Source organism: Sander lucioperca, chromosome 14 (genome assembly GCF_008315115.2).
Source record: "Sander lucioperca isolate FBNREF2018 chromosome 14, SLUC_FBN_1.2, whole genome shotgun sequence".
Taxonomy (NCBI): domain Eukaryota; kingdom Metazoa; phylum Chordata; class Actinopteri; order Perciformes; family Percidae; genus Sander; species Sander lucioperca.
In genome coordinates, this window is record NC_050186.1 from 34,697,920 (window position 1) to 34,723,548 (window position 25,629).

The following is a 25,629-nucleotide window of genomic DNA, read 5'->3' on the forward strand; positions in this document are numbered from 1 at the left end:
GTGTTTTATTCAATTTAATAGCATTTTAAATGGTTTTAAAACAGTCTCTTGACTAAACTTTGACATAAACGGTGCGTCACTCAACATCCTCCTGATCTTAACTATTAGTCAAAATAATTCATAATTTGTGCTTTTTTTAAAAACTATTATTAGGTATAATGTAATTTAAATAAGGTTTATTGATAAGGAATTTAAAAAAGCATTAAAAAAAGTGACAAACGTTTAAAAAAGCGTAAAAAACCTCGAAAAAAAGCACAAATATAAGCAAATTTTCAATTTTAGTTCATGTCATGAGGCGACAACACAAGGGTTAAGTGTTTTGTTAATGCTGAGGCTTCAAAGATTTATTATGCAAAATCCAATAAGACACTTTACAAGATATAATAGTAAAACAAATGAAAGGAGAGCTGGTATGCAGGTTTAATTTAAGTGAAGTCAAACTTAAATACTTAACTAATTTTAATGTAGGCATATTGTGGGCTATATAACATGGCCAGGACAAGTGAAAGTCTGATACATATGATACCTGCATCTCAGTACAGAAATTGGATTACATAAACTTTGTTTTTGACTGAAAACTGGCCAGAGATCAGTGGGTAAAATATAGTTGGCCACTAAACTGGGTAGATTCAGGGTAGAAAAGGTCAAAGTAACAGAAACAGACTAACTAAACCCAGTTTCTGCGGATAAAGAAAGTCCTGAATATATTGAAACTGAATATTCAGCATCCATTTACCTTGCTAGCTCCCCTCATAGTTTCAGATTGGCTAGATTAAAGCGCAGACATAGCTTATAGTAGATCTTTATATTGTCTACATCATTTGATGTTTGAGTCTGGGAATGGTTCATGACTGATTATGTTTCTGTTTCATGCTGCTTTTTTCAGCTGCTGAGTGAGGAAGTGGACAAAGTAAGTACCTTCACTCATGGACAGTGTGGGTGGCAATCTATTTATGTCTAAATACTTATTTAGACACATAAAACATGACATGTGTTTGTATTCTCTTTTAATGCCTCCTTCCTGCCCTGTCATTTCCACATGCAGGCTGAGCACGAGCTTCGAGTTGCTCAGACAGAGTTTGATCGACAAGCTGAGGTCACCAGACTGCTGCTGGAAGGCATCAGCAGCACACATGTGAGTTAAACATATCCCGGCATGGGACTCCTTTTGTGAGCCAGCAGTGATGGAAAACTGTTTGTTGCCAGACCATCCTGTCCAGAGTAGCAATGTAGAGGAAATGAGAAAGTTGATTCAATGTTTGTCCAACACAAATTCACAACAGATTACTGCAATTATTGCGAATTACACATTTATTGGGAAAAAGGTTGAATAAGCTTTTTCTGCTATCAGTGGATAACATAGCCGGGGAACTTTGACACACGACAGACACACGAATTTCAAAGCCGACCATAATGGCGGCTCGTTCGTTTCTGAAAACAATTTAAGCGAAAAATAGGACATACAGTTGCTTTTTGATTGACAAAGGTCAGTTTGAAAGATTTTCGTCAGATTTTGAGAGGCGTTCATCATGCTCATCTTGCTCGTCATTTCCGATAAGTGTTTTAACATAAGTGCACTGATTCGCTAGTCAAGGGCTAGCACTCCACCAATCAGATTGGTCATTGAGTCCGACTGCCCACTGGCCGATTCAACAAGTCAAATGGGCCCAAATTTAAGCCGACGGCTCCTCCAACTGACAATGGCACGGAATACACCAACAACAGACTCGAGTCACCGACCTCGCCAGACTGTCCGACGGCAGATAATCGGGTTGGTTGTGTCAGCGCTTTTAAGGCAGTTACACACCAACCAGACGGCCAACCGTTGGCAGAAAAGGCAGTTGGACTGATCAGTCTCCCCGAGTTGGTCAAAAAAAGTGCCTCGGAACACACCAAATAACAGCTCTAAGTCTCCATAACAGCAGGCGGCGCTAATCTGTATTGTCGCCCAAAAATGAAAACCGGCAGCTGATTGGACGAACGCGTCACAGGGGTTTGTTTTCTCCAGAAATTCAAAGACAGACTGTCATGGCGGCTTGTTCAGAATACGATCTCATATTGTACTAAAATAGTTAACTAAAACGTGTTTCTGAAAACATTTTAAGCGAGAAATAGGCCATGCAGTTGCTGAATTGTCTTCATTTCAGATCAACAAAGGTCAGTTTAAAAGATTTTCGTCAGATTTTGAGAGGATTAGTCACGCTCATTCCGCTCGCCGTTTCCGGGTGAGTCCCGACTGCCCTGTCTCCAACTGAACACATCAGGTCGGCCAAAATGAAGGCCGACAGCCCCTTGGACGGACGACGGCACGGAACACACCGAACAGACTCGAGTCAGACTGTCCAACGGCCGATTATTGCCCGGTGTGTAGCTGCCTTTACACTCCTCAGTCGCAGTATAAGCTACACAACAGAAGAAGAACCGTTTGCAGGCAGTTATGTAACAGGAGTCGATGGGACAAGTACATCTTTTGAATTAACTGTGTGAACTTATTGTCCCATTAGTGAATAGCATCATATAATGAGATAGGCATACAGTCTGACTTAACTGCCTGTTATGTATGGAGCTAAATCAGGGCCAAATGTTTTGTTAATTTGAAAAAATATATATATAGTTGAAAAACTAAAGCTTGAAATTGAAAATTTAGGTTTTGGTCTAAAACTTGAAAAATAAAACCATGTATTCAGACTAAAAATAAGTGTACCAATTTTTCTTTCAGTTTGAATAAAATTTAGATTAAATTCTGGAATTATTTATTAATAATTAATTAATTAATTTTCACTTTTATATTTGTTTTCAGTTCCACATTTCATGTTTTCAGATTATAACTATATATATATATATATATATATATATATATATATATATATATATATACTATAACTATATATATTTTTTTTCAAATTAACAAAACATTTGGCCCTGATTTAGCTCCATAGTTACGAGGCTCTTTAGCGTCGGGAGCTTTTTTTCCCACTTCAGTAACTATTGTATGAAATGGTGTACTATCCTAAGAACAAACAGGTGGAGCATGCAGAACAGTACAAGGAAAATAGAAAGATGTTTGGAGAGCTATTGTGACTAACTAGCACCAGCATGTTTTTGGCTGCTAGAGTGTTAGCTTTTAGATTGCCAGCTACAGTAGTTCATAAACTAAACATTTAGTTAGTCATTATGTCACCAAGGCTCTAGAGCCACATATTTCAAGTCTTGACAATTTCACACACAAAAAACTAACATATGATATTATAGGCCAATTCCACTATTCTTACACCAGATATTTAATATTAATATTTAATTTAACTTTTAGGCGGACCAATATAAATAAATAAAGTATTCAGTAATTCCTGAACAGAATTCTTGGCACTCTAAAGAAGGCTTTGAACCAGCATTTAGACCATGTTGGATCTAAATGTAACTAAAACATTTACATAAAATATAATCATATAGTTAGTAATAAAATATATAGTATTGTACTCATATATAGTAATAAAATATATAGTATTATACTATATAAATTATAGGCGCCATTTTTATGTTTCTGCTGGTGGGTGCTCAAAAAGTTGAATGCCCCATGCCCAAGATAAAAGCCTTCTGCAATAACCACAGGCCAAAAGCCTAAATCACTTATTGCCAGACAGTTTTGGAAAAAGTAGTCAAACGCACGCATTTCAGCATTATAAGAAATTAACAGCAACGTACACACAATATTTGCAGGGATTGGAGATCAAAAGTTATGACTAATTATACACACCATTAAACACACAAAAAGTTATGGTAGCACTTACTTTAAAGGGGTGTGCATAAGACTGACATGATACTGTCATAACCATGACATGACACGTCATGAACATGAAGGAGTCTTTATGAATTTTATGAATGTGCCATTCACTAAATTGACTTTAATGCTAAGTTAGTATTGGTTGAGATGTTTGTGTTATGACAACTTGACATTAATGAAGACAACATCTGTGTTGAGCAAGACACTATAACCTGTCAATGTCTTTGTTATGATAACTTGATGTTAACCTAGGCAACATAACCTGTCATAAATATTTCATAGCAGGCTTAATTATCAAACTTTATAGCAAACAAAACAGCCTCCGAGATTTAAGAAGGAGGCCAGTGTTACGACAGAAAATACACTACCGAGAAATTTTTTTCCCAGGTTTGGATCCTTGCATCCCCGGGGCTGAGTCAGCTGTACAGCTAACCAAGCTTACTAGCTAACATCAGCTAACTACAGCGGTTACTTTAGCAACAAGTAACGTTAGCCTTAAGCTAACGTTATCTGTTGAAAACCTATCAAATCACCTTGGTACTGCATTCACTGTCATCAAACTTATCTTAATGAAAAATCAAAATGGTTCACTATACTTGAGGTCAATGATATTATTCATGACACTGTTATTAAAGCATTTGACAGTGAAATCTTACTTTATGACAAGTCCAAATAGTTTCACTTTACTTGAGGTCAAGGAAAATGTTTATGAAACAATTATAATGGTCTCATGACAGCCAATGCAAAAAAAACAACAACTTAATGACATTTAATGACAGATGTATTGGTAACACATAAAGTTTGAGAATTAGGCCTGCTATGACATATTTATTCAGATAATGCTGCCTAGGTTACTGTCTTGCTTAATGTCAAGTTGTTATAACACAGAGATTGTTGCCTTGGTTAATGTGAAGTTGTCATAAAACAAACATCTCAAACAATACTAACTTAGCATTAAAAGGGTCATAATTGGTTACGACGGTGTCATGTCAGTCTTGTACACCCCTTAAAATAGTAAAAAGACCCACATAAACATAAATCATAGGACATTTAAAGACATCACCTTGGACTTAGAGAAACTGGGGTGGGCATTTTTTAGTGGACACTATTTTCTGACATTTTATGCACCAAACAATGAATCGATTAATCGAGAAAATAATCTGCAGATACATTAATAATGAAAATAATCGTTAGCCGCAGCCCTATATGTATGTATCCTTGTGTTCTGCTGGGGATTCCGCTCATACTGACTTCATCTTTTCCTTCCTCCCCTCAGCTCAACCACCTGCGTTGTTTGCAGGATTTTGCAGAGGCTCAGGCCACTTACTACGCCCAGTGTCATCACTACATGCAGGACCTTCAGAGAGAGCTCAACAAGTGAGGATTCAGTGGTAGCTGCATCTGTAACATGTGTATGCCAGATGGTGATTAGATCAGGATAATATATTTGTAGCTCAGTCACTCAGGTCAAAGAGTAATAGAATTTTGTGAAAGGTTACATTTTTCCCACTTCTCTTCAGCTTATGGGAAGAGCTCAGAGTTAACCACAGACTAACCACAGACCAGTGCGTAATGGCATTTAATGTTTAAACAAAGGCAATTATAATCTGAGCTAAACCATATGCTTCCTTGTTATGTCAGATGACCCCTCGGACTGCTTATGGACAAAAAAAAAAAAAAAAAGTGCCCCATTTTCCCACATCTTTAATTCAAGAAGATCACAACACCTGCCGGAGGGAAGTGGTTCAGACAGTTTGTGTCTGGGGTGAGAGGGGTGGGCTACTGTAGTCAATGCCGGTTCTGTTTTAACTTTGGTGGAGACATTTTTGTCTGAAAGCTTAGTGGCACAGTTGTTTATGTGTGCATTTACCCAAATTCTTTCCATATCCACGCGTACACAGAAATGGCTTTTTTTCAGACATTTACTTCAGTCACTGTGTGTTTACATAACTTGCCTAAACGAGACCTAAACAAATATCTCAGACTAAAACTAGTAATTAAAATGTTACATGTGATAGATTTTCACAATAAACAGTTCTGGTTAAACAATTTAAATAAACAATACTTTAAGTGTATATAGAGCCAGCATATTTTCACATGTAAATGGGTGAACAGTGGAAAGACGAACCAAGACGGCATTAGACTTTTTTGCTGTTGACTTTAAATCAAGTGCGTTTTACAATGATAAAATAACTGTTATTTTAAATGGACTCTGGGGGTACGGCGATTACGGGATGTTAAACAAAAAGAATCTTACTCTTTGACAAAAAGGTGAATGTCTGTAGGGATCCTTTCCATAATGTTGTCAGACACTTAGAATAATAATGTGATCATGTCAGTGGTAGGACAAGCAATTTTGTGAATGTAAATTAAAGTTACAGAATTGCCCAATAACTTAACACTGTAGCTGGTTTCGCCGCTGTCGGCTGCAGCGATCTTGCTTAGGAAAATAGGGTCCAGTTTGAAAAAATAAAAGAGGCTGTATATAAAATATAGACACAGAGTCTGCATTGACCGGGACACGCCTTTGTCAGTATTTATCCATAGTTATATCTTAATGAGACTGATCAGAATGATGTATCTAACATTATAAAAACTAAATGGCAAATCATATTATCAATGATTAAGATAAATATGTTCTTCTGTAAACTTTATCAGATCAAAACCATTAAAAATAATAAAACAATAGACCTACATTTCCTTTGGATAACTTGATTGAATTGCTTAATTAATTGTACTATCCACTCCTCCAAGCCCTTGAATGTGTACAATCATCTGAGTGTAACTGTAATAGTGTATTCATTGATTGTACTTATTTGTTCTTTATGTGGAAATTGAATAAAACAAACAAAGCATATGAGCCTGACTGAGCTATCTATTTGCGTAAGCTATTAATCAAGTGTGCCCCAGTGTGTTCTGATAAACCACCACCAGTTTACCACTGTGAAACTATTCTCTATTCTGTATCTGGCTCCCCATTAGCTGTCACAAAAGTGGTGGCTCTTCTTCCTTGGCTCCACTTAAAAAAACGACAACAATAAAAACAAACAACAATATAAAAAAAATGGAAAATGTGAAGTGGCCAAGGGGGTAAGCCTCTCTCCAGAACGCGTAGCTCCTATGGCGCCATTTTGATGCTACCAAGCCATCACCTCCCGTTAGCATTACATTGACTGCCATTCATTTTGGCACCACTTTGACAGCGAATAACTTTACATCTGAAGCGTGTATAGATTCTATTTGTCCATTGTTTATTTCTAAAGAAACACGACAATGTATAAAAGGCTCCATTACCTTGTATCTCACGTTATGGCTCCGTAGCAGACGATTTTATAAAAATATACTTGCCCACCCCAGTAACGATTGTGTCATAACCACGCGACTTACTGTCGCATAGTAGAGGAATTACTGTATAGTACAGGAGAAGCTCACAGGCAGTTTCGACTTACATTAGCTGTTTAAGTTTAATTACTAATGTTAACTAGCATTTTAGTTAGCAATAATTAGCCCGTGCCTATGTTATCTCCTTACATATACCTACGCTCTCCGTCTCTGCAAGATTCGGAATGATTGAGATTTCTCTTGGCACAGCTACCAGAAGACTTTTCACGTCACATTTACGTCTTCGAGCTCAGTTGGAGGCTGCGCAGTAACGCTCAGCCATCACCGGAAAAGTGCTTCTAATTGACTTAACTGGTCTGTTTTGGCCTGTGTGTTGTTATCAACTGCCCAGTTTGACAGCCAGGCCGGGTTGCCAGATATTGCCAAAATGAATGGCAGTCAATGGAATACTAGCGGAAGGTGATGGCTTGTTAGCCTGAGAATCTCCCCATAGGAGGTACGCTTTCCGGATGCTCGCTTACCCCCTTGGTTTTATCGCAAACCGCTAATTAGCTTATAAAGCTAGTCGCTAATTGCTATTTCTATACCACTAACAAGGCTCAAAATAGCACCACACCACTCCCTACATGTAAACCGAAGCATTGAGAACTTTGTAAGTGTACAGACAGTTTATTAAAAAGATAGTTTATAAACACGGTACCGTTCACTTGGGAAAACAGTCACGACCAGTCAAACGATGAACGCCGTGCTTGAGCTATGTTACTGGTTGCACGGCGTTCGTCGTTGGACTGGTCGTGTTGTTATCCCAAGATGGCGCCTGCATGTATACGTGAACGGTACTGTCTATATAAACTATCTCTTTAATAAACTGTCTGTACACTTACCGTGGATTTCCACAGGATGAACGTTAGAACGTCTGCGGACTGGCTCCGCTGCGGAACGGCTGCGTGCTCCGCCGTCCGTCAATACCATAGACTGTATATAAGAATGGACCAACAGATCCCGTTGCTCTGGACGCAGACCAGTGAAGGCCGTTAGAAGCACTTTTCCGGTGAGCGCTGAGCGTTACTGCGCAGCCTCCAACTGAGAGAGACGACGTAAATGTGGCGTGAGCAACGTGTCTGAAAGTTGTAAGTCTTCTGGTAGCTGTGCCACGAGAAATCTCAATCATTCCCAATCTAGCAGAGACGGAGAGCGTAGGTATATGTAAGGAGATAACATAGGCATAAAATATGACCAGCTGTGAGCACGGTGTATTTTATTTTGAAAAGTAACCGGATGTTTTATTTTGTTTCTGTGCTCGACTTCCTGTCCCGCACAATCTGAATTGTGCTGAATTGCTGCGGAGCTCTCCGTCGTCCGTCAAAAATAGAAGCTCTGCGTATCTGCTCCGGAGGGCTGCGGACTGACGGAACTGGGACGGAGTAGGGACGCAGACGTTCCGCATCCAGTGGAAATTGCCGGTTAGAAAGTTCTTAATGCTTCGGTTTACATGTAGGGACCCTCATTATGCTAACGTGGAAGTGTGGTGCTATTTTGAGCCTTGTTAGTGGTATAGAAACAGTGATTTCTTTTTACTTTACCCGTGCCCCGACGACTAGTGATAAAACTGGTCACATTCGATTAGCATGAAAACATATCCCATAGAACGGTCGACTCGGTACACGTGTTATTAACCCCTAGGTTTATTTTGCGCCCGATATGTCCTTTAAGTCATAAATAACTACATAATTTTTTTTGTCAATATCTATCTTTTTTTAAAATTGAAAATAAAAGTGGACCTAAGCAACTCCCTTGTTGTACACCACAAGCTACGTTTTTACAAGACTGCAATTACGACTCATATTTACGTTTCTAGTGGCGGTGTCCTATAGTGGCAGTAGTAATTATGAATGGAGCAGAGCAGGAAGGAAGGTGACGAGGTATAAGACCGCCAAATTTCCATGTAGGAAGGTAGGTTGGGGTGGTGGATGGGTCTTACAAACAGGACCTTCACCCAGGAGACCGGGGTTTGAGTCCCATTTGAAAATAAAAGTAAACAAGTTTTTATTTATTTTATGGAACAGTTACATAACTTTTTGCGTCACGTCCGTAACCAGAAGTGAAGTAGCGTCTGATTTTAACCCAAACCGCAATCTTTTTCTAACCTTAACTAAGTAGTTTTGGTGCCTAAACCCCACCAAACTGCGACCGTTGACTTAGTTTAAAACCGCAACGGTTACATTCTCTGGTTAACTTCTAGGGGAGCTTATTTATGAAACGCTTAGAGGGTAGGAATAAACGGCAGATATTGTTATACGGTTTGGAGGACTTTTTGGTTTTTCCTGTCATTGACAAACTAAAGGTATATGTGAGATATAAATGCAAATGAAATGAAAAGCGGTGTCCTGACTATAATAACACACCATCAGTGTCATGATTATAAGGATATACAATGCTTGTATTGTCCTTTCTGAGATGATGTAGAAGAACGTTAAATATCTACAGATATTTCCATCTGATGGAAATGTGCAGTCATTCCAAACATGGTCTCCTGGGTTTTGAGCATGTGGTGTAAACATCATATAACTTCAATACTTTGTTGGCGCAAGCAGATACAGAATATGCTGTATGTGTGATGGTGTCAAACACATATTTCAAGGAAAGAGAGGAAGGGATAGTTTAATCGGAAGTGAATGCAATTTTAACATATAAAATGGCTTACATACAGTTAAACTACCCTAATTTAAAATCAATCCATTAATCTTTTCAGCATTTTTAGAATCACACTTCTTAGAAAGCACTCTTACCCTCTCCAGTCTGATGGTTGTTGGGAAATGAGTCCTTTTTAAGTATCTCTAAGTATTTTTTCTGTGGTCAGGATGTGGACTGGAAAGAAATCTCATCAATGACGTGCTCCTGTCTGCATGTCTGCATGCTTGTAGTTTTAACACATAAACACCGTGGAAGAGCACTGCGTCCTCATGCTGAGACATTTTTTATTCATCACTGATCACTTCTTATTTTCATACATTTTTATACAGTAATGTAAGATATTTAAAAGATTTTATAGTTCACCCAAAGAGGAACTCAAAAGGGCTTATTCATTAGCTAAATAAAGTGAACAAAGTAGGAGTGAATCTGTGAATTATATATCATGTCATCTATAAACGCCAGAGTCAGGCTTCCAAATCTGTTTTTACTTGACCAGGAGGAAGCTGTTAGACGCCAGCACCACTGCCACAAGAAAAAATAATCTTTTACCATGTTGGTTGACCTGGAATAGTATTCGTATGAACAAATTCAACAAAAACGAGGCAGTGGTCACATCCACGTGTGTATACACCACTTCCAACAACTCAACTCTTTAATTTGTCCTTCAATGTTCACGCAGATGTGCTAATTCGGTGAGCACACCCCACCCTGCAGCTGCGGTCTGCCCCGACCCAGACCACCTCTCCTCTGCTTTCCTGTCTGGTCCATCGTCTCCTGGGGCCACAGTCTCCTCTTTGTCTAGCCAAAGGCCCAGCACGGTGGATATGGAGCAGACACAGCACCCTGTCACAGGATCCAGAAAGGCCAAGGTCCTATATGACTACGATGCCCATGATGCCAGCGAACTTTCACTTTTGGCTGATGAGGTAAAGTAGGATATTCTGAGTCACCCCACACACTAACATCTCTGTTGTGTAACTCTGTTACATAAGGAACAATGTCAGGAAACAGTAAGAAGACTTTTAGCTGTGAGACTGGTAGATACGGAAGCCCTGAAAGGCAGGGTAAAAAACAAAAAAACATTTTCGGGCTTCTGGGGCTCCAGCCCCAATTGTTTTCGCAAAAGCCCCGAATCTTTTAGGGTTTTAAAATAACTTCAACGTAATGTAATTTCCCCTCAGACTCTCTGACTGAACCAGCAAACAATGGAGCAAAAGTTATATTATTGGGGAAATATCCCATGAGCTCCACTCAAAAAAGGTTTTAAGATTAGTAATACTGTTTACGCCAAATTCCTACCGTACCTACTGTACATTATTTCCTTGGCAACTATCATGTTTTTCCCAAATGATGTACAGAGTTTTAGGCATTCTATTATTAAATGGCTTCGAAAATAAAGCATATAGCTGCTGTAAATAGAGCATGCCCCCCCTAGATTTGGGCTGATCGTCAAATCTCCTGCACACGGGATGTTATCTTTTGTAAGAGATAAACATTCAGGCTTAATTAGTCTATTTCGAAAGTACAACGATTTAAAGTTCAGCCAAACAAACAAGATAGCATGCTCAACTGTCAGTAATTAACCAAAAAAACAAGTCAAGAGTTCACAGTGAATGCTCCGAGAAGCCAGTGTGTATTTTATGTCTAAAAACTCTGACAGCTGACAGCATGAGACCCAATAGATTAAGTAGGCACTTACATTGTTGTGAGACAGACCTTACGTCATCACAGGCAGCACTAGCAGAGCAGAGCAGGCAGTAGAAACGTCAGTATTATTAGGGCCCGAGCACCAACAGCGGCGAAGGCCCTATTGAAACTGAAGGAATTATTATTCCTTCTTTCTTTCTTTCTTTCTTTCTTTCTTTCTTCCAGCAAATGAATCGCCTTTTTGAGGGGCTTAATATACTCAAAAACTCACAAAAATTGGCTGTCGCATCAATTCTGGTGAAAAGTTACGTATTTTAAGGGTTTTGGGAATAGGCGCACAAAAATGGCTCGCTAGCACCCCCTACAAAATAAAAAAAAATTTAGCCACTGTAGTACATTTAACGTAGACTCACGAAACTTGGTACACATATGAAGCATGTCAAGACATACAACAAACGTCATTGGAGCTATACCCTAATCCAACAGGAAGTCTGCCATTTTGAATTGAAAGTTCGAAATTAGTGCGATTTTGGCCATTTCCACATGTCGTACTTTAAAGGGATATTTCACCGTTGGGAAGATGAATATATCTTTAAATTGGGTCACTTATGTAGTAGAAATGTGAAAACATTTTAGAAATTAGTGCTTTCTAGGCCAAGATAAGCCAGAAAATGTGTTTTTGGCTCATATGGATGAAAGACACCAAATCCCAGAATGCACTTGCTTCGCTGCTTTAGGAGTCCACTCCCAAGCCACACCTACCGTTTACAGACAGACAGACAGTGAGGCAGCATTCAACTCAACTTGTGTGTTTTATTGTTTATTGTTATATAAAAACGACATACGAAGAAGGCTACATTTAGCTAGTGCACACACATTATAGGCTCCGTAAAGTTCAGCTAACGCATACTAGCATTAGCGCTTGGTGGGCTGTAAACACCGAGTATAAACACAGCCGTAAATTTGCGTGGAATGTAGAATGGTCGGCATTTAACAGTCACAAACTACGCTAGCAGTTAGCAGTTAGTTGGATACAAATCACCTCATTTCTGCACAAGTCTGTATGTGTTAACACAGCCCACCTCCACTAGTCTTACGGCGACAGAGCAGCCGGCCTGGTAGCTGGATAGTCCGGTACACTGTTGTTCAGCCATGTTTCCACAACAACAAAAACACAGCAGTCTCTGAACTCGCGTTGGGAGTTTCGTTGAAGTTGGATGTAGTCCAGTTTGTTGTCTAATGAGCGGACACTTGCAAGCAGGATTGATGGAACAGGTGGCCGGCTAGCGTTAGCTTTCCACCTAGCTCGCCTCGAACTTCTGCACACCGCTGTCGAGGTCCCTTTCCCCGGCTATTTTCATCGGGCAACACCGCAGGCTGAGGTGCTGGTTTCCGTAGCAGGCGAAGCTCGCGTAGTGTGTAGAGTATTCCATCTGTAATAAAGTGTCCTGCATATTCTCCGATCTGTACCAATGTATCCCGGTGGTACACATGTAATTTGAATGCACATAATTGTTGTAAAAGTTTTCTTCTGAAAAGACGGAGCCAGTTTAGCGCACCTTCAAGATGGCTGACACTCGTTTTGCTTCGGCAATCTTCAAGTAAAGACGACAGTCCAACCCCCTATGGGCAGGTTGAAAACATGCGGAAGTAGCTCCTACTACTGGCTGTAGTCCATTGCCTCTTGGCAAAAATGCCTCCGATGACGGAAAACAACGATTTTTTCGTCATCAGAGGCTTTTTTCTAGACCCACAATACAGTGATCTTGATTGGGGGGGTTCAAGATGGCGTCTAAGTAACATCCTTTCCGTGTGGCTCTGCAGTGTGAGGAATAAAACTAACGTTTTGAATAACTAAACATAACTAAGGGCTGAGCAGAAGAAACCTTATGGAAGAATAACTTATCAAGACGACAACTTTCAAGAAGAACTTCTCATACAAGTGTTTTTTTTCTTCACTCTATTCTCGAACAAAAGTTGGTAGCCGAGTTAACTAGTTAGCTAGTTATCCAGAAGGTTCGAGCAACCTGCTAATTCAGCGTGGTCCAGCTGACCTGACTGCATTTTGAGAAACTAACCCAGTAAGTGCCCTTTTTGACTCTTTTTTTTTTTCGAAAATATTTTGGAGCATGGAAGAAGTGGAAGATATGCATACTGTAATGCATTCTTATGCCAAGAAATCCCTTAGTGACCAATTTGAATCAAACACTTCAACATTATCAGAGCAAACTGAGATGTGTGTGGAGCCTTCAAAGTTACCAGAAACTCTAAACCGCGAAGAGCAAAGAAGTCCAAGTTACGAACCAGCGACGAGAATGAATCTGAGCCTATGTCCAACTCACGTCTGTTAATGGTAATGGAAAGAATTGAAAAAATGCAAGAGGAATCACTCAGACGACTTCAGTCATTAGAAATAACGGTAAAAGACAAAACCAACTCCATCAAAAGCGTCACCGATGTACTTGACTCCGTGGGAAAACAAGTCAAAGACGTGACTCATAAAGTTGTATCCCTGCAGAACAAAGTTGACATCCCAGAAAAGGAGAATGTCATTCTCCGGGACAGATGCGGCGACCTGGATACATACAAAAGAAGATGGAACCTGCGAGTTGCTGGCATTCCTGAGCAAACTAGAGAGAATGTTAAGAATATCATCGTCGACATTTTCAGCAAGGTTTCCCCTGACATCGCTCATCATCTGGCCTACTCCATGGACATTGTGCACAGACTAGGTCCCCGCTCTGCTCAGGTGAACTCCAGCCATCGCATCATTGTGCAGTTCCTGTCAAGATCGCAAAGGGACAGAATCTGGAGGGATGCTAGATCAGCAGCCATACTCGGAGACCAATGACACCAGAAACAAGCTGTGGCCGTTGGTTGAACAGGCGAGGAAGGAGGGGAAGAAAGCAGGCTTCAAAGGGTCCTTTGCATACATTGACGGTAAAAAAGTCACAGCTAATCATTTGTAAATGAAGTGTGAAATGTTCTATATCTATGGTTTTACTGCTACTAGGCTGTCATTTTTGCCGGTGCTGTCCGAGATTTAATTTGGCCCACTATTAAATGGGTAATGAAGTTATTAATATTGTCTCATAGATAACAATCTAGTCTATTTCTGTTCTTTCATATGCAAATTTCGTAGGCCACTACTGTTAATCGCCAGAAAATGGCTGATATTTGATATCACCAACTTTTTATTTTTATTTATTTTTTTATTTTAGGTAAAGAAGGGGGAGTTTAAGTCGTTAAAGTATCCTAGTGTTGAAAGTAATAGGTTATCTCCTGGTGCTTATTCAGCATGTATATTACTGAACAGGATGGAAAACATGCCCTTGCTATTTTGACTACAGAATTTGTTCCTCTACTGCAGAGTTAGTCTGCTATTAAGTGTTCATAGAGGGAAAAATTGTACTTTTCTCTAGTTATCTGTGTTTCCTTCATAGTATTGTTCTATGTCTTTGTCTTTATTGTCAATTAATGTTAGGGGTCTGAAAGATAATGTGAAATACAAGGCAGATTTTTTATTTTTTTCAAGAATGTCACTCAACTCCAAATTACTTAAGTTTTGGAAATCACAATGGGGGGAACGACATATGGCTAGCACACGGATCTGAACATTCGTCTGGGGTAGGAACTTTCAAACACATCTTTAAAGGAGAATTCCGGTCGATTCCAACCCGTAGTTCTGTTGTTGTAAATTAGGAGTGCTGTCAGTAGCGAGAAAAACGAAACCAATCGGTGCTGCCTACACCGAGTTATCTTCCTGCTAGCGTTAGCACCCAACAGGCTTAAACAGGGCTTAAACAGGGCAAGTTTTAAACGTGTTTTTAGCCTCTAAACATGCTCGAAATGCCATTACAAGTGCTTAGCTCACAGAGCTGACAGACGGAGCTTGGAGTTAGATCAGGACTAATATGAGAAAATGGTTCCAGTTTGTGCCTTTCCAAATTGCGGCAACCAAATGAAGAGATATTTGAGCTTGAGCTTTCACCGTCTACCCCTCCGCAACCGGGAGATTTCACAGTTGTGGCTGGTTGCACGTGATGCGGGTACATGATGCTTGTGTGGATACTGTATCGCAATGACCACCGAGGAAGAAAGCCTGTGCTCTAAGGAATGGGATCTCATCCAGCCTGGTCTGGATGGGTCCCCAGTTAACGGACATGGTTTCGCCCATACACAGAGGTTTCCCTATCTGATCTATAAGGATGGTTTTTTTTTTTTTTTTGTCCTGAAAGTAAATTGGAAGAAGCAGCCTAAACCGGACGGACCTGATGGCCAGCTGTCTAATGAGTGAGTACAACAGGCTGTCGTGACTCTGTCCTAGCTTAGGTACATGTACATTTGTTGTAAATACACATTCAAAACACTAATCAAAACACACCTCTTCAGATTAGCTTTCCACATACAATAATCTTACATTTCTCACCTGATAGTTACTGTTTTTAATGTTTTTAATTGCTTCTAAATATGCTTGTTGTATGTGTTGGTTTTATTGCTTATCTGTTTTTAATGTGCTATATGTGCTGCTTTTTACTGTAAAGTGTCTTTGAGTACGATGAAAAGCCCTCTATAAATTAAATGTATTATTATTTATTATAAGTAAATGCATCACTTCTTTAGTGAAATAACCAAAGCTTGCCCTTCCTCCCCCCCAACCAATGCAGACTCGTGGCCTACCGGGTGATTCTGGAGTGGGTTCTGAGAGGAGAGCGCCCTGGCCGTGGCACCAGAAGAACTTTGCCTACCTGTGTTATAGCAGTTATCAGACACGAGTACTGGAAGTTACACGGGATTCAAAGAGGCAGAGGACATTTTCTGAGTCTAATACTATGATTTCTAGTAATACTTGGTATTGCCATTATTAGGAATAAACAAAGCAATTGCACAGTTCTATTAGGAAAAAGTAAGAATATGTATATTGTACAAGTAAAGTAAATTGTAAGAATAAATAAATTGTAAGAATAAGTACATTGTACAGTTCTATAATATATTGCTGCACCTGTCTGTTATCAGTGGTTTTATAATATAACAGTACACATTACATTTGTGCTTTTGTGTCTTTACTTTATCAACAAAAAGGAAATTACAATATCAGAATCTATACATAATCAATGTAAAGTATGTACAGTGCAGTGTGTGGTTTTATACATAATCATGCTACACACAACTGTGAAATCTCCCGGTTGCGGAGGGGTAGACGGTGAAAGCTCAAGCTCAAATATCTCTTCATTTGGTTGCCGCAATTTGGAAAGGCACAAACTGGAACCATTTTCTCATATTGGTCCGTGTACTTGGTGGCCAACGGATTTTCGTTTTGAAAGGAAAAAAACAAAAACGAAAAACGGCCAGTTTCCCAATTACCATTAGTAAATAGGAAAACAAAAAACGGAAAACAACCCATTATTCGTTTTGTTTTGATATTAAAAAACGGAAAACGAAAAACAATCTCGTTATCCGATTGTCTTTGATGTATTTGTAGATGGAACTCGGAAATTAAAATACGTGTGTATAAGTCGTATTCCTTAATTTTGCATTGGTATTTTTTCGTGACCCGGAAGTTACTCCCACCACGCCAAGACCCGCCCTTCAATAGCATTTATTGGCCAGTACCGCCTGTAAGATCCGTTCTGTGCATGCGCATAATTACGTAGTAGAAAACTAACAATGTCCCTGTCATTGACTGTATGGTTGTTGTCAGTGTGCGATTTACCATGTGTCAACACTTTACGACCAAACATTACAACTTTTTTATTAAATCTTTTTTTATTAAATCTTTATTATACAATAGTCATAGCTACAAACATTCGAAACTTGTCACTGATCCAAAACAGTGTAGCGACATCGTTGTTGTGTTGTTTACATTAATGTTTTTACCTTTAATACTTCGTCTTGACTAATAACCATAGACTGTCTATTATTAATGCGATGAAGTGTAAACGTACATAAGTGTCCTTTTGACGATGGGATGACAGCTCTCCCAGCCACCACTGTATACCACTATTGTAGCTACATGCCAACGGCAGTAAACACTATAGTAGCTACATGCTAACGGTCATGTTAGCTGGCAATGTTGTTAAATTCTCCCCAATTCCGGGTCACATTCCTGCTGAAACATGTCCGATTGTGTAGTGTTTGGTTCAGAAGCCTTTATCTGTGATTTTTGACGTTAGAAAGTGCTGCTTCGTTCCACTACAATCTAACGTTAGCATACTCATAGCTAACTATTGTAGCTGCATGCTAACGTGACATAGCGGAGCATATAGCTAGCTATTTACGTATGTAGCAGGACTTTGTACCGTAAAAATCACCAATAAAGGCTTCTAAACCAAATACTAAACAAATACAAATACAGTAAAGTGACCGGAATTAGGAGTGAAATGTCCAGCATTGAGCTACATAATAGTTTGCTAGGAGTTAGCTGGTCTCTCACAGAGGTCTCATTTGTAGCCCTGTTTTTACCCGATACTTTCATAAAAGTACAAACACATGAAGTGAGAGGTATACACATGCTTAAACTTTATTTAAAACATGGTTAACCTGAAGCAGGACGGAGTTATGACTTAAAACACCAAAGCAAGGCTTCTAGCTCAGGCTAGTTAGCGTTAGCAAATTACCTTCAAAGTTGCAAAGAAATGACGAAACGTAAAATTTGAAGCCTTTATTTAATTTGCTACATGGTGTTGTACTGGATTGCCAGACGACCCTTCGTATATCATTAACAGATACTTTAGGCAACTCCAGCAAACACCTTGTAAACTTCATCTCTGCCATCATAATGGTCTACTGTCACTGTCTAATGTTTTCTTCCGGTAACCAGAAATGTCCAAACATCCTTACGCCAATGCGTGCATAGAGCTGTGAAGTTTGCCGGTGTTCGCGCAAGCGTAGAACTGATCAGGCAGTGCACAGAACGGATTTTACAGGCGGTACGGAAAAAGGAATAAGATTTATACACACATTTTAATTTCCGAGTTCCATCCTTTTACAAATACATCAAAGACAATCGGATAACGAGATTGTTTTTCGTTTTCCGATTTTTAATATCAAAACAAAAAACGAATAATGGGTTGTTTTCCGTTTTTTGTTTTCCTATTTACTAATGGTAATTGGGAAACTGGCCGTTTTTCGTTTTTGTTTTTTTCCTTTCAAAACGAAAATCCGTTGGCCACCAAGTACACGGACCCATATTAGTCCTGATCTAACTCCACGCTCCGTCTGTCAGCTCTGTGAGCTCCTCCCCCTGCTGCCGTTGCTAGGTTACCTAGCTGTTGAACTCTTGAACTGCAGCTCTGCTCGCTCCACTGTGGTGTCAGGTTACACCTTGTTGATACATACGCGTTACTATGGAAAGAACCTCGGCAAATCGTTTTTTGAGGAAAAAATGCATTTTGGAATATTGGATTGTATGAGATCGGCATTCGACTAGTGTGGGCTTCACCATAAACCAGGAATTAAACAGAGGTATGGATTAACACAACTTTTATGGCTTTCTGTCACATCTACTGCAGTCAAATTCGCTGTGTTCCCTTGGAAGGAATAACTGCACATGGCTAAGCACTTGTAATGGCATTTCGAGCATGTTTAGAGGCTAAAAACACATTTAAAACTTGCCCTGTTTAAGCCTGTTGGGTGCTAATGCTAGCAGGAGGATAACTCGGTGTAGGCAGCACCGATTGGTTTCGTTTTTCTCGCTACTGACAGTACTCCTAATTTACAAACAACAGAGCTACGGGTTGGAATCGACCGGAATTCTCCTTTAAGGGACATGTTATGGAGACCGATGCAGATGTTTCAGGTCACTTTGTCAGTATGATTATAGCCATAAACACTCTTAATATTATTATTATCAACATTTATGGATACCACTCCTCTCTGGAAAATAGTACACTCTTTGATACTTTGGAAGATAACGTCTCTTACTGGTTAACCAAATATCCCAATGCTTCTTTAATCTTAGGTGGGGATTTTAATATAGCCCTAAATAACACCACAGACAGATTCCCTCCAAGGAATTCAGTATCTTTCAACTCAACTCTGAAATGTTTTATGGAGAAGTTTGAACTAGTTGATGTCTGGAGGCAATTGTTTCCTAGTGAGCAATAATATACTTGGTCTAATAAGGACAGATCAAGACAATCTAGAATTGATTATTGGCTGGTTTCCAGATGCCTGATAAATGATAACATTTTAGTTCATTTTTATAATACTCCTTTGACTGATCATAAAGCAATCTATCAATATCATTGTCTGGTAGTCATACAGGCCCAAAAGCATAATTCTGGAAATTGAAAAGTTCTCTTCTGAACTACGCACAGGTCAAAGAAAAAGTTATGGATCTTATAATAACTCACTGGAACCATGCAGAACCCCAGAAAGCTTACAGGAGGAATTGGGAACTGTTAAAATATGAGCTAGGGAAGTTTTTTAGGAAGTTTAGGTCTGATTTGGCTGAACAAAAAAGAGCAAGTGAAGACAAGATTACTACGCAACTGGCATCTCTTTGTCAAAAGGAGCCCTTATCTGAATTGGAGAGGATTGAATATATGCACTTACAAAATAAACTAGATGAATTACATATAGAAAAAGCTAAGGGTGCATACATTCAATCTAGATCCAAATGGTTAGAAGAGGGCAAGCAAAAATCAGCCTACTTTTTTAGATTGGAGAAAATTAGATCTCTTCTTGATACAATCGACAAACTAAAAATAGATGACCAGATAGTTGATAATCCCAAAGATATATCTGCCGTTTGCCACCGTTTTTACAGCAATCTATACACATCCATTTATAGACTCAATCAACAATTGTAAAGTTATTTCCGCAGAGGATAGGGATGCATGTGATTATAACATCTCCAATGTTGAGGTTCTGAAAGCTATTGATAGTCTTAAAAATAATAGAAGTCCAGGGTGTGATGGTATAACCTCTGAGTTCTATAAAATGTTTGACAAATAACTGTCCCTCTTTTTGCTAAATGTTTTCTCAGAAAGCATTCGTAATGAAGCTCTTCCAACAAGTATGACTCAAGGTATCATCACCCTGATTCCAAAGCCAAATAAAGATTAAATAAAGAAGAAGGAAAATTTGGAGAACTGGCGTCCGATTACACTGCTAAATAATGACTATAAACATACAAAAAGACAACTCTCTTGAACATGGCTTCATTTTGAAAGCTCTTGATGAATTTGGTTTTGGTCACTTCTTTTGTAAAACTATTAGAACCCTGTATAAAAATGGCAATAGTGCAGTAAAATTAAATCTTGGTACATCCCCAAGGTTTAATGTGTCTCGTGGGGTTAAGCAAGGTTGCCCTATCTCACCCTACTTGTTCTTAATAGCTTCTCAACTCCTGGCTCTTCATATTTCAAACAGTGCCTTACAAGGAATCTTTATTGCGGATAGGCAGATTATAATCAGTCAACTTGCTGATGACACCACAATCTTCCTGAAGGACGCCTCCCAAATTCCTCTGTCGTTAGAATTAATTAAAGGTTTCTCGAAAGCCTCTGGTCTTCACTTGAACTTAAAAAGTGTGAACTTATGGCTATAAAAGATTGCTTGGTGCCCTCTATACATAACATCCCTGTAAAAGATCAGGTCACTTATCTAGGAATTATCATAGCCAAAGACCAATCTACAAGGTGCTCCCTTAACTTTAGTCCTACCTTTCAGAAAACACAAAGGAAACTGAATTCATGGTTACAAAGAGACTTATCTTTAAGAGGTATAATCTTACTCTCAAAAGCTGATGGTATATCCAGACTTACGTATGGTGCTCTCTCTTTAGCTGTAGATAGTAGCGTGTCCAAAAAAATTGATTCAATGTTGTTTAACTTTATATGGAAAAACAGAATAAACTATATTAAAAAAAAATCTGTTATAATGAACTCTAATCAGTGGGGGGGGGGGGGTCTGAACCTTTTAGACTTCACAACATTAAATAACACTTTCAAAATAAACTGGATTAGACAGTTTATTAATAACCCCACATCCTTATGGAACTTTATCCCTAAATATATTTTTTCTAAAGTTGGTGGCCTGGAGTTTTATTGATGTGCAATTACAAGATTAGCAAAATTCACAAGCAAATGCTTTTGGCGTGGTCTCTCATATTTAAGCATAACTTCTCACCTCACAAATGCTACATTTGGAATAACGAGAACATTCTTTACAAAAACAAATCTCTCTTCTTTTTTTTTTTAAACTGGTTTAACAATAACATTACACTTGTTAGTCAACTTTTTGATCCGAATGGTAAACTATACGAATACTCAGATTTCCTAAGAAAATATCAAATTCCAGTAACAATCAAGGAATATGCTATTATTTTTGATGCAATTCCCACTGGGATTATAATGTTGTTAAAGGGTAATACTCCCCCACAACCACTTACTCATCTAATCAAATTAACTGATACTTCTGTACTTTCTGGGTGGTTTGTGCTTCTCAACAGAAAATCGCAGCATTAATAGGAAAATTAGAACAGTCTGACATTGTTACTATTCCCTATGTTATTCCATACTGGAATGGTATTGTAGAGAATATTCCTTGGAAGAAAGTGTGGTCCTTACCTTTCAAATACCTTGTTACTAATAAAGTGAGAGAAGTTTAAACTAATACACAGGTTTTACCCAGCAAAATCCTTCCTTAAAAGATACAAACAGGATATTGAGTCTAAATGCTCTTCTTTTCTGGTTTTATGACTGAGTTTAGAAATTATATTGATTCAATTAAGTACTCAAAAAACACTAAGGCCGTAAAAACTTAGGCCTATTGTGACTGTGGCTGTATTCCTGTATGCTGTATATCTGATTTAATGTTGTATGTCATTTGTTCTATGTATTTTGTGTTGTATTTGTCTGTAATGTTCTGTATGTATAAATAAAAAAATGAAAAATAAAAAATTACATATACAGAGATTTCTCGTCTCAGGGGCACATGAGGGAGGGAAGCACGGTCATTCGAAAATACTACCAGGTTTCTACTGATACAAAGATTGACGCTAAATCGGAGTATCCCTTTAAGGAACTCCTCCTAGAGATTTCATCCAATCAACTTCAAATTTGGTTGCCATCTTAAGACGTTAAAGATGAAAAGTTATTAAAAGAAAAAAATTTCGTCATAGGGCATGGCCGTGGCGGGGCGGCCATTGTGTGCGTTTCACCATCGAAACAGGAAGTGGATGTAACTTGAGTGTACATTGTCCAGTTGGCTCGAAACTTTTCAGGATTCATAAGAGTCCAACCCTGAGGACAAATAAAGGCCGATATTTACTTAAAGTCATAGCGCCCCCTAGTGGCAACAGGAAGTAGGCCTAAAAGTCAAGGTGCTATACTTTAACGAACTCCTCCTAGAGATTTCATCTGATCGACTTCAAATTTGGTCATTCTTGTCATCTTAAAGTGCCCATATTATGAAAAAAACACTTTTTCTGGGATTTGGGGTGTTCTTTTGTGTCTCTGGTGCTTCCACACACATACAAACTTTGAAAAAAAAAACAACCATGCTGTTTTGAGTGAGATACAGTTTCTGAATGTGTCCTGCCTTCAGTCTCCGGGTGAGCTGTTCAAAATCGGCACGGCTTGTGACGTCACAAGCCGAAACGAGCTGGCTAACCGCAACCATTAGCTCGTAGCGTTAGCATGCTAATGCTAACGCTAATGCTAATGCTAGCATGCTACGTCGTTCTCAATAGCAAAGCACTGCTACAACACACACAAGTTCACCATAATCTACAAAAGAACTACTTACATGTGCGCCCTCATTTAGAGTCTCCCAGCTAATCCTGCCTTGTAACTGACCGAAGTTGTAGAAACAGCCTTTCTGTCTATGGAGCTAGCTAGCTGACATGATCTACATCTGAGCTACTGCGCATGTGCGAGTGCAATCAAAGATAGTACAGAAGAAGAAGAAGAAAAGAGGTCTTTGTTACGGTTTAGGGATATTTCTGTTTCCAGTTTGTTCATTTCTGTTGTCTTTATTGTTTATTTGTGCATGTTCCCTGTGTTTGTATATTCTGTATATTTCTGTTTAGTTATCTCCTGGTTTATAGTGTATTTTTTGGTTAATTCCTGTGTTCTGTGTTCTGTGTTGTCAAGTTACTGTGTTTAGTTGATTTCAGGTTTTTGTCAGGGGTTCCTGTTTCCTGTTTTATTTTGATAGTCTGTTTTCTGTCCTGTCATGTCTAGTTTTACTTTTTGTGTTCCCGCCTTTGTTGATTGTCCTGCCCCGCCCTGATGTGTTTCACCTGTCGTGTCACCTGTCCCTCATTTGTTCATTACCTCATGTATTTAACCTCTGTGTTCCCTTTGTCTCTTGTCAGATCGTTTTGTATCCCCTTGTGTCAGTTTGTGTGTGTCCGCGTCAGTCAGTTTTCCGTCTCTCCTTTTTCTCCCCGGTATTGGTTTTTGCCTGCAGCTCACAGGACTCCCTTGATTTGTTTTTGTTTTTTGGAGGAAATAAATCTTTTGAGTTTCAACACTGCTCCTGCCTGCCTGTCTCTCTCTGCGTTTGGGTCCTTTTTCCCCTGCTGATTGCAACAGTCTTACTCTGTAGCTAAAACAGAGACTAGCTGAAAAGAGGATCTGCAGCAGTGAGAGAGAGCACTGCAGTACAACAAAAATATGGTGTTTTTTGAAAATTAAACCATGTAAACCTATTCTGGTACAACCTTAAGATACAATTATGAACCTGAAAATGAGCGTAATATGGGTGCTTTAAGACCTTAACGATGAAAAGTTATTAAAACAAAACTTTTTGTCCAACGGTGTGGGCGTGGCGTGGCGGCCATTTTGAGCATTTATCCATGTTTGAGCAACTAATCCAAGTTGTTGTAACTTTAGTGTACATTATCCAATTTGGCCGTAATTTCTCACGATTGAAAAGGGTCCAGGCCTGAGGACATTTATAGGCCAAAATTGACTTTTGGCAACAGGAAATCACCCTTATATGACAAACATCATCCGATTTACATGAAACTTATAATGTATAATGTGATACTGAGCGGCCCCCTATACTTTAACCACGCCCACTTACTCAGATCATGCCCCCTTTCATAACATTTGAACCGTTTAAGGTAGACCCTTGTGTGAGGTATCATTGAACTCAGCAGCAAGTTTCTTTTTGATTGATGATGGTTTGACCTGCCCACTATGCTTAAGCCACGCCCCTTTTCATAACTGGTGACCCCTTTAAGGTAGAGTCTTATGTGCGGTATCAATGAACTCAGCAGAGACTTCCTTTTTTGTCGGTAAAGGTTTGCCCCGACCCCTATGCTTTGGCCACGCCCCCTTTCACAGCTAATGAACTGTATGACGTAGAGTCTTGTGTGAGGTATCATTGAACTCAGCAGGGAGTTCCCTTTTCATTGGTGACGATTTGCAGTGTCTGAGTGCCGCGCAAATGCACGGTCGCAAGGAGCGGCGTCCGCCAGTAACCCCAACGCGTGCAGAGGCGCGAGGGCTCGTCCAGCGCTGCTTGCAGATTTTATTATTTTTTTTTTTTTTTTACTTTGAGTATTGTTTTATCTTATAATGTCCACATTTGTTGTTTTGTTTCTCCAGCTTATTACTGTATACACCGTACCAGGAATGGACCCTGATTGGTTGATTGGAGAACGAGGGAACCAAAAGGGCAAAGTCCCTGTCACCTACCTTGAACTGCTGAGCTAATGGACCAAACAACAGGAGACACACACACACACACACACACACACACACTTTTTTTTTCTTTTAGTTAAGGTATTTTGATCCGTGGCTATCTAAAACATTTATGCAAACCTGTCTGTTGGGAATGTTTCTATAAATACAGATTGCAACCAACGCGTTTTAGAATTCCCCTTATTCCAGTAATGTGTGGGTGAGTTTAATGAGACCACTTTTAAAGCTTCACTCCCTCATTTTGTTAACTGTGCAATTTGGGTGTTTTTGTGTAGAAACTAAAACTCCGTTCTTCTGAATCTTACATGTGTTTTTACCACAAAAGCATGCATGTGGCATTACAAGACCAATTCCAAATTATTACGACCATCATTATAGCGGTTATGATAATGTATGGAGGTAAATATGGTGCAAAAAGGGAGAGCTTGTAGAATACAATGTGAGAACTTGCAGAACAAAAAATCTGAACTTGTATGTTAAAATTTGCACTTGTAAAAATTTAAT

At 39.1% G+C, this 25,629-nt stretch overlaps 1 protein-coding gene across 7 annotated transcripts in view; it reads left to right on the top strand.

Annotated features, from left to right (window-relative positions):
• sh3glb2b (SH3-domain GRB2-like endophilin B2b) overlaps positions 1-25,397 on the top strand; it is a 52,070-nt gene extending 26,673 nt beyond the window's left edge. For all 7 annotated transcript variants that reach the window (XM_031287296.2, XM_035991383.1, XM_031287297.2 and 4 more), the window contains 5 exons: positions 887-910; positions 1,046-1,135; positions 5,058-5,158; positions 10,497-10,743; positions 25,030-25,397. In XM_031287296.2, coding sequence (XP_031143156.1) covers positions 887-910; positions 1,046-1,135; positions 5,058-5,158; positions 10,497-10,743; positions 25,030-25,137 — 570 coding nt within the window. In that variant the 3' untranslated portion in view covers positions 25,138-25,397. The remainder of the gene's footprint in view (positions 1-886; positions 911-1,045; positions 1,136-5,057; positions 5,159-10,496; positions 10,744-25,029) is intronic.
• Positions 25,398-25,629: the final 232 nt, after the last annotated feature.